At 33.3% G+C, this 10,453-nt stretch overlaps 1 protein-coding gene across 2 annotated transcripts; it reads left to right on the top strand.

Moving 5' to 3' along the window:
- The first annotated feature begins 1,103 nt into the window (after positions 1 to 1,103).
- On the top strand, positions 1,104 to 10,397 carry rab4a (RAB4a, member RAS oncogene family). Of its 2 annotated transcripts, none has more exons than XM_067386220.1 (8): positions 1,104 to 1,239; positions 1,651 to 1,731; positions 1,835 to 1,949; positions 4,464 to 4,526; positions 4,696 to 4,850; positions 5,544 to 5,639; positions 5,723 to 5,867; positions 7,708 to 10,397. In XM_067386220.1, the coding sequence occupies exons 1-7, from the start codon at positions 1,224 to 1,226 to the stop codon at positions 5,836 to 5,838; spliced, it is 642 nt and encodes a 213-aa protein (XP_067242321.1). In that variant the 5' UTR covers positions 1,104 to 1,223; the 3' UTR covers positions 5,839 to 5,867; positions 7,708 to 10,397. The 2 variants fall into 2 exon arrangements, with proteins under 2 accessions (XP_067242321.1, XP_067242320.1); XM_067386219.1 differs by having other exon boundaries at positions 5,723 to 5,866; positions 7,713 to 10,384.
- The last annotated feature ends 56 nt before the right edge of the window (positions 10,398 to 10,453 follow it).

Below are 10,453 nucleotides of genomic sequence, written 5' to 3'. Positions count from 1 at the left end.
ACACAGATACAAGATAAAGACATCAGTAAACATAGGTAGAGAATATAAAAACAAAACAAAGGCGAAAAAAAACGTGCAGGTAAACTTACAAGTGAACATGGTAAAAGAGTTAGACAGAGGGTAAATATAGTTCTAAGAAAAGTTCCTAGATGCGGAGTAACGTTAGGCCTACTATCTGTTAAACATGTGTTTAGTTATCTAAAGCAAAATTATGCACAATTCAACACTATAGCCATCATCTTGAGCTAGGCTATAGATTATTTATCGTCTCTACTACGGCTCGCTAAGTAATGTTATGTTAGCTATATTACGCAGCTACGTGTGCTAATGACACATGCTTCATGAAAAAATAAACAAAAAAATATGTACGATTAAAATACAAAAAGAAAGATTTACCTGTCCAGCAGAAATAAGGCCATCAACGAGTCACTTTTCAGCCCCTTGAGTTCCCTCAGTTCTCGCCATCGCTGGAAAGCCACGCCGATATTAACTCTTGTTTTATTTCTTTGTTTATCCAAAATGTTTTTGTTCCTTGCCTTTTCTTGTATTGTTACCGTCTTCCTTTTTTTGCCCGGTTTGCCTTCAGTAACTGCATAGGCCGGTACAGAGAATTCTGCTTGATGTTTCTCTGCCATTGTTTGGTACGTTATTCCTCTTGAATTCCCCAAATCAAACGTGCGCGCGCAAGTGGGCAGGTCATGTGTGGCAAAAGGGTGGTTGCCATGGTTGCGAGAGAGTGACAGCCGCCTAAGCCAATCCTATGTTTCGTCCCGAATGGAAATAATGAGCTGTGTTTAATACAGATTAAACGGTCTAGAGTCAATCGATTTTTATACTCTTTTTATCAGAGTACTTACATTTTAATTATGCATTGAAATATATAGAAAGTTTAAACAAATTTGGAAGAAAGTTGTTAAAAATTTTTTTACCTACACTGCCTTTAAGTTCAGTATTGATTCATCATTCGATACAGTTAAATACTTGATTCTTGAGTCTTGTAATACATTTTGTGTCACTGGAATAAAAATAAAATAAAATAAATAAATAAATAAAAAAATCCTTGACTTTTATTTTGAAAATCTCAGCAGGAAGTAGTCGTTGCACAAACTTCCGACAAGGATGCGCGAAACCCTGTAAGGGATTTCCCTTTATTTGATATCCTTGTTGATTGCCGTGAAAGAGAAGAAACGCAGTATTGAAAGGCTAGAAACACAGCCCCAGTCATGTCAGAGACATACGGTAGGGTGACTAATTTTCCTTTTCTCTTGCCATACTTCTTATCGACAGCATAGCAAGATTTTAGCAGGTGTCCCGAGCTCATTCATCACAGTATTTGCTTACAAGCTGTGTTTAGTGCCAGCTAGGCAGCCTGTCTGCCATATGTTTCATCTCTCGACGCCAGTCTTATACGTGTTTGTTTTTGGTTAGTCAATTAAAATGGTACTGACAGCATTAATTACTATAGAAAGAACGTTATTTGTTTGGATATACTGGTTGTTATGATAAATATATTTAGTGAGTATTGACAGTATTGATAGCGTATGGTTAATGTTATGATATAGCACTACTATACTATCCTATTTATATGAGGTACAATTTCTATGCACTTTTTAACAAAAAAATCTTTGTTTTTGTTTTCCTCCTCTCTAGATTTCCTGTTTAAATTTCTTGTGATTGGAAATGCAGGAACTGGAAAATCTTGTCTGCTCCATCAGTTTATAGAAAAAAGATGTATGCAATGTTATCTTATCAAAAAAAAAAAACATTAAGAAACGAGTTTGAAATGTTACACACGCATTATTCTGTTGCTAATGTCTTTTCCCTGTTCCTCCAGTCAAAGATGACTCGAATCACACTATTGGGGTTGAATTTGGCTCAAAGATAATCAGTGTGGTCAATAAGTTTGTCAAGCTCCAGATCTGGGATACAGCCGGACAGGAACGTTTCAGGTGTGTTTATACGGCTGTGTTATTTTTCTAAAACTGTTTCCTTCTTAGATTGGCCCTCTTTGTTATGACCACTGTGAGATATGACTTATTATGATAATTTCCAGATTTGTTCTCAGGCAGTCAGATGGTGGACATTTTGGTGAGGGAGTGTTTCAACTCCAGATTTCATGTACTTTAAACAGATTAATTTGTCTGCACTGTCAACATAACGCTTAATTCGCACTGAACATTTGCCAGCAGCTTCTTCTTGGAGCCAAAATACATTTATGTCACACAAACCGCTTTTTGTTTTTGTAGTTTCTTCTTTAAAAAGACTTCTTTAAAAGATTTTAAAAAAATTTTTTCGTTAATCATGTCTTATCTTTCATAGGGCATCAAGTGTTAATGTATTTTTCATTAGCTTTTGTTTTGTAAAATATATTTTTTTATTTAGCTTTTTATATCAGTTTGTCATTTTTGTACTTCAACTTATTTCATTTCATTTAGTTTCCAACGCATCATTTCTAATTTTAGTTTTTCAACTAATATTTATATTTTATTTCAGCTTTATTTCTTTTAATGAAAAATATTTTTTAATAGTTTTAGCTATCAATAGCTACACTACGGAAGAGGATTAGGGCCAAGCAATAATAAAAAATTAAAACCATCTCGAGAAAAGAAGTTGTTAAATTACGAGAACAAATTCGTTAAATTATGAGTAAAATTTCGTTAAATTACGAGAATAAAGTCGTTAAATTACGAGAAAAAAGTCGTTAAATTACGAAAACAAATTCGTTAAATTTCAAGAAAAATGTCGAGATAAAATGTTGAGAATAAAGTCATAATTTAATGAGTTAATTCTCAACATTTTATCTCGACTTTTTTCTTGAAATTTAATGACATTTTTTTCATAATTTAACGAATTTGTTCTCGTATTTTAACAACTTTTTTCTCGTAATTTAATGAGTTTATTCTCAACATTTTATCTCGACTTTTTTCTCAATATTTAACGAGTTTTTTTCTCGTAATTTAACAAGTTTATTCTCAACATTTTATTTAGACTTTTTTCTCGAAATTTAACAACTTTTTTTCTCATAATTTAACGAATTTGTTCTTGTAATTTAACGACTTTTTTCTCGTAATTTAATGAGTTTATTCTCAACATTTTATCTCGACTTTTTTCTCGAAATTTAACGACTTTTTTTCTCATAATTTAACGAATTTGTTCTCGTAATTTAATGACTTCTCGTAATTTAACGAGTTTATTCTCAACGTTTTTATCTAAACTTTTTTTCTCGAAATTTAACGACTTTTTCTCGTAATTTTAATGAGTTTATTCTCAACATTTTATTTAGACTTTTTTCTCGAAATTTAACAACTTTAATCTCAAGATGGTTTTATTTTTTTATTATTGCTTGGCCCTAATCCTCTTCCGTACTACACTGTGCACAACACCTTTGAGTAGAATCTATTTTGATCTAGTTTGTTTTTCATTACAGTTACAAAATAAATAAATTTAAAAAAATCACAAGATAACCTGAAGCAAAACATTCTGTAATTTGTTTTGTTTTTGTTTTTTTTTTTTTTTTTTTTGAATTTGTTTTTCCTCAAACAGCATTGAGCTTTTGGCACTGTTGTGCTCTGTTTGCAGCTGCAGCTCATTTTATAATACATTAAAGAGCCCTTTGATTTGTTAGATTAATTAGATGTAGCCTATCTTGTGCAGTAAAACATTGCCCTACATGATATTCATTTCTGAATTACAAGGCCTAATGTCCTACATAAGATGTTATGTTGTAGTCAATCAGGAAACAAATGCTATAGATTAAACCGAAAAGTGTCAGCCGCTGATGTTGAAGGAGGCCTGAGTTATACAGTCCTGCTACTGTGAGAAGGTGTGATTTGACTAGTGGTCAGTAAATATTGATTTTTCAATATTTATATCAATAATAATTGTATTTACTTAAAATGAACTCAAATTACACAATTATTCAAAAAGTTTCTTATGCTCACCAAGGCTGTGTTTATTTGATCAAAAGTATACAGTAATATTGTGTAATATTATTGCAAATTAAAAATGACTTAATATATTTTAATATGTTATTTATTCCTGTGATGCAAAGCTGAATTTTCAGCATCATTACTCTTCAGTGTCACATGATCCTTCAGAAATCATTCTAATATGCTGATTTAAGAAACATTTCTTATTATTATCAAATGTTGAAAACAGTTGTGCTGCTTAATTTTTGTGGAAAAATTCCTAAGAACAGCATTTTTAATAGAAATATTTTGTAACAATCTAAATGTCTTAACTGTCACTATTGAATGCATCCTTGCTGAATAATAGTATTATTATTATTTTTGTCCATTATCTATTAACTAATTGCCAATGCTGGGTAGCTCTAAAATGTCCAAATATCAGCCATTAAATTGGTTGGTTGATATATTGGTTTATCACTAGGTTTGACCAGCTGTTATGCCAAACTCTTGCAGAAATTGCAGATATTTAATTGTATAAATGTTTGTTCTCCTCAGGTCTGTAACACGCAGCTACTACAGAGGGGCAGCAGGGGCTCTTCTTGTGTATGACATCACCAGGTAAAGTCACACTTGTATATCCAGTGCCTCTGCATAATATTATGTGTGTGGCTCTATTGTCTCAGAAATTCATCACAATTCCAGATGTTTTCCTAGAGCTAGACTATGATATGTATTTATAGATCCTTAAGTGTATTGATTTCTCACACTTTCTGTCTCTGGATGTAAGTCGAGAAACATACAACGCTCTGACTAACTGGCTAACAGATGCCAGGATGTTGGCCAGCCAGAACATAGTGATCATACTGTGTGGAAATAAGAAGGATCTGGATGCTGACCGTGAAGTCACCTTCCTGGAGGCCTCGCGCTTTGCTCAAGAGAACGGTGTGTATGTCAGACCTGCAGTTACCTGCTGATTACCATTGATCTTCTTGCATACTGTGACTGCACCACTAGAGGGCAAAACAGGATAGAATTACTAACATAAACATGAGCCCACTATTGAATGTGTGTATACTCACAACTGGCTGCATTGAGATCACAAGGGCGTACTCGGAGACTAAACAGTGATTGGTGTATTGCTATTGTGTATATACTAGTGTTTAAGAATCTGTGTTGTTATTGTTAACTAAAAGCATTAAAAATGATTTGTGTTAACTGAAATAAAGCTATCAATATTAGATTAAAATCTTAAAAAAAAAAAAAAAAAAAAAAAAAAAATTGGGAATGTTGCTTTGACAACTAACTGAAATAAAATGTTTAAGTAGGTGTACTAGAAGCTAAAACTGCAATAAATATAAATTAGAGCTAAATAGAGATATTTAAATAAAACAAAACTAATAAAAATGCCAAAAAAAGCACAGAACAAAATGACTAAATCTCAGTGAAAACTTAAAAATAAAGCTAATTAAAAATATTAATAAATATTATAACAGTATATAAATAATAGAAAATAAACACAGTTATGGAATATTTTGCAAAATAATCCCAATCTTTAAGTCTTTTTGTGAATGCATTCATTTCTGAATATCGTTCATTTAACAAAACGGATGTAATTGTTTATATCTTTACTTTCAGAGCTCATGTTTTTGGAGACCAGTGCTCTAACAGGGGAGAATGTGGAGGAAGCTTTCGTCCAGTGTGCTCGGAAAATCCTTAACAAAATAGAGTCAGGTACAAAAATGCCTTGTGCTCTTACTTTTAAACTTATAAAGACACTTGAATCAAGCTGATGTGCTTGTCATTTGGTTGTGTAGGAGAGCTGGACCCGGAGCGGATGGGTTCAGGAATCCAGTACGGGGATGCAGCATTGCGGCAGCTGCGTTCTCCCAGACGGGCTCAGGCAGAGAGCGTGCAGGAGTGTGGCTGTTAACACAGATCCCGGACAACTGACCAACCAGGTGAAGGTCCAGAGGCTTAACTTCTCTCTGCTTGCTTTTCAGTTCTGAGGTTTTAACATTAGAAGGTTGTCCAGGCTCTGTCCTGGGGGGGGTTCAGCAGTTTCTTAACATTGTGATGTGCAATACTTCTTATTAATCATTTTCTTCATGTTGCTATATCATAACCTTGGTCTCTAAAAGAAAAAGGCGCTGTTCTTCCTCTACTGGCTGTCTGTACCAACATCCACTAAAAATAGCTGCGCTGCATTCAGATTTAATCAGATACAGTTGTCCGCTGTGCTCAGAACATCATTCCCTGCATATTAGATTTAAGTGTCTTGTTACCATGTGGTAATAGTTCTGTTCTGTCCTTGACCTTTATTCAATAATTGAATCATATTTTAATCTTTTAGTCTTTAGTTTGGAATTTAGTTTTGGCAAAAAATCAGACACACGTTAACCTTGTAAGAAACTATGATTAAAAAAGAATAAAAAACATTGAGTCTGAAAATACAAACTTAGGACTTTTCTGTGTGAATTGTTTGTAAAACCATTATTGTATAGATTTTTGAATCGAATCTGACATTACACAAATTAATTCACATATAAAATCTACTAGTTGTGTTTTTTGAAAGAGTGCCAATATCTTCAATAACATAATTATTTTGCATGCATTTTTGTTCACTACTAGTGTTTAGATTTTCTCGTTACCCTTTCCGCCTGAAAAGATGTTGTTCATTTCCCTTTTTATGGTATAAAAATCCTGGTAACACTTTACAGTATGGTTCTATATGTAAATGCTAACATGAACTTACAATGACCAGTACTTTTACAGCATTTATTAATCTAGAATAATGTTAAATTCTATATGAACCGCCATTCAAAAATAATAAAAAAAATTCTTGAGCAGCCAATTAGCATATTAAAATGTGACACCGAACACCGGAGTAATGATGCTGAAAATTCAGCTTTGCCATCACAGGAATACATTACATTTTAAAATATATTCAAATAGAATGAAATTTAAATAATATTTCAGAATATTACTGTTTTTACTGTATTTTTGATCAAATAAATGCAGTTTTGCTGAGCATATGATAATTCTTTCAAAAATATTAAAAAAACCTTACCAGACCTAAACATTTGAACATAGTACTAATTTAGTTGTTACATTTCAGATTGTTTAAAGCAACAATAATGTATTATAAACCAACAATGACTAACAATTAACATTAACCTAAATTAATAAATGCTTTAAATGCATGAACTAATAGTAATGAACTGAACTGTATTTTACCAGCATACTTCATAACACACAATTTTAACTTTAGTCAAAGTGTTGTCATAAACCCGTTGTCTGTAAAAGGATGTTGATAGCCACCCCTCAGCATCTCTACTGTATTTGGCATGCTCTAACGGGAGTAGCTCTCTTCAAGAAGAGGTGCTATTTTTGTCTCTGACACCAACCAAATGCCACTCAAGTTTGCTTCTGCATGCCTTGCATACAAGTAATGACACAGCACCAGCACACACACACAAATGGTCAAATGTTTTACCTTCTTCCACCCCCTCTTGAGAACAGACAAGTCCTCCAAACCCCTTCTCCCTCTTATCAGTCAAATGCCACACGAGAAACAGTGTCAGGGGAATGGATATATTTAACTCCAGATACACAGCCCTCCCAGGCACTTTCCGAAGTTTCTGAGGTGCCTTATTTGGAATGCAAGCTAGGAATAGAGATTCAAGGTGTCTGAGGAAGATCAAGGCTGATTGGGAAGCTACACCTTCAGTTTGTAGACATGAAGAAAGCGGTCTGAAAAGACCATCTATATGATTACCTGCACTTTTTCTGTGTCCTTTGGCCAAGGTTTTGTGAACACGAGGAGGAGGACATTAGTGGGGCGTGTGACGTACGGCTCATCGAGTTGGAGCGACTGTTTCCCCTCACCTTACTTTTACTTCTGTTCTGACATGCCGGGGACCTCCTTGAACTCCAGAAGGAACCGGAAAATGTTTACTGTCCCCCTCGGGCCCAGGCAAAGACATCTGTGGTACCCAAAACCCTGAGGGTAGTTAAAAGATCTGGCCCTTGCTCCTGAGAATACTGCACTGAGCCCCTGCCCCGTCTTTCCCTTTTCCATATGTAGTTGTTGTGTAGAGAAGAGTTTATATTATCACCGTGGAGCATGTTTCATGGTTGCAGTGCTATAACATATTCATAAATGACTATATACAGCATATATATATATATATAGCTGCATCACTGCTCTGTGGCAAGCACCTGTAATTCTTATCAATGATGTGCATTATCTCGCTTTAATTAGGTTTATTTTTTTCCATTATTGTTAGTATGTTTTAGGAAAGTATATTAGAAAATGGTTTTTGACATTTGTCAAGAAGTCTTTGTTCTTGTATTATAATTTACATTCAAAAATGTCAGCCGGTGCACACTTACATTCATATAACACTGTTATACACTGTCTGTATGAACAGCTTCAAAATCAGTGTTACATGATCTATATTTATTGTAAAGCATTTCTGTGCTGCAGTCCCATTTTTAGTTGTTGGAATGGTACTGATGTATTTAAAGTGATTCCTTGTTTTCTTTTTTGGAGTATTTTAAAAAAAAAAAAAAAATTTTTTTTTTTTAATCTTCTACTTTTGCCCTGTTCTTCTCCTATACATTTTAAATGGACATATCTCAAACAAGCTTGTATCGAAAATGATTGATAAATCATTGTGGATCCCACTACACAATGCTTATCATTATGTCTTTATATCAATTATTTTATGTTTGTAAAAATTTGAAACGGGATCGATTGCCAATAGTCATGTTTAACAATGCACTGAATGGTAGTTCCTTGTTTTTTCATCAATACTATAGCTTCACTTTACATCAACCTCAAAAAAGTACTTTTTAGCTGCTGAATGTAAAATCAGTGTTTGTAAAATCAATGTAATTTGTGTAAAACTTCCAATCCTATTTTGCTGGACACTCAAGTTTTCTAAAAAAAAAAAAAAAAATCATTAAATGAATTAATTTAAAGTGAATAAGAGAGACAATGCCAGACTTTTAAATTGCTCCTTGGGTCTGACACACGGATAAGATCTTGGCAGGCTTGCAGAATCCCAGTGTCCAGGAACAGCATGCTCTAATGAGTTGGTGATATAATACATTTGACTTGTGCATTAGTGAGAATAGAGTTTCATATATTAATGGCAGGCCTGTGTACAAAGTATCCTTAACTACAAACATAAGAACTACTTTTACATCCAATATTATGCTTGTGAAAAGTTTTTATTTTTTTATTTTTTTTACATTAACATGTTAATAACTCCCTCTAAACAGCAACCTGTTAAAATGTTAAGACTGAAAAATAACATTTACTATCAGACTGCATCCTCATAAGGAAAGTGTTTAAAAATTCACTATTAATGACCTATTAGTGTGGTGAAACACCACTGTAAATGTTACACACTTTTAAACACATCTCAGTTTCACAAGCTGAAATAGAAACACAAACTTTAATACCCTTCAAACTTGTTTTTGAATCAGTGGAGTGCATATTCATCATCTTTATGATAAACATCATTTAATAAACATTATGGCTTCAATACTTTTACACTAAAACCAACACTATTCATATAATACATGCCAGAATTGACCAAAAAGATGTGATGAGGAAAAAAACCTGTACATTTGTTCATACAACACATGCATTCTTCCATCTTCATCTGTTTTTTCCACTTCCTGTCTGGTTTTTGCTCGCAATGCTGACTCGTGGATCTGAAATAATTATAACTACTGAATTCAGAATCAGTTCAAAATCCTTATATAAATAGTGTACAAATATCTCAATCTCATTATTGCTAAAAAATAAGTTACATACAGTAAAATACAACACGAAATACCTGAGTGCTACTAAAAACCAAATAACATCACACTGAATGAAAGTTATTCTTGATGATGAACAGCTGGAATGGCTTTGATGTGTATGATCTCATTCAAACATGATTTGTCATTTTGCTGTGTATGTTTCATGCTTTGAATACCAGTGACTTTTTACAAATGTACAAGTAAAATCTAATATAGCTCATATTAAAGAAAACAGATTTATATAATAGAATGACTATTTAAGTAAGTGTTGCTTAACGCTTCACAAAGATTCATGTTGGAGCAACTAATATCTGTAAAATACAAAACAGATTTCTTTACGTTAACTCTAAATGTTAATCAATGTAAACAACGGAGATAATACACAACATTACAACACATCACATTATATGCCTCTAATTGTCTGACAATTACCGAACACTTTTAAATAATTGTTTGGCTAAGAGTGTAAAGAGACGCTGGTAAATCTCATGGCTTGTAAATCTACGCAACCTACCAAATCAACAAGGCATGTGATTGTTTGACAGTTTGCCCTGCAGCATCAATGGATTGTGTTTTCATGTTTGATATGTACCAGTAAATGCAACATATCCATGGTGTAAATAAACCCCTAAAAAACCTTGAGTTATAATCTGAGTTGAATTCATTGTGACCCATTCTGGAAGACTGGAAGTGAAGTGTTTTGGGTTACGTGGAGTGTTTTGGGTTGTTTA

This window comes from Chanodichthys erythropterus, chromosome 5 (assembly GCF_024489055.1).
Source record: "Chanodichthys erythropterus isolate Z2021 chromosome 5, ASM2448905v1, whole genome shotgun sequence".
Taxonomy (NCBI): domain Eukaryota; kingdom Metazoa; phylum Chordata; class Actinopteri; order Cypriniformes; family Xenocyprididae; genus Chanodichthys; species Chanodichthys erythropterus.
The sequence above is the reverse complement of the archived record's forward strand: the minus strand, read 5'-3'. Positions and strand labels throughout refer to the sequence as shown.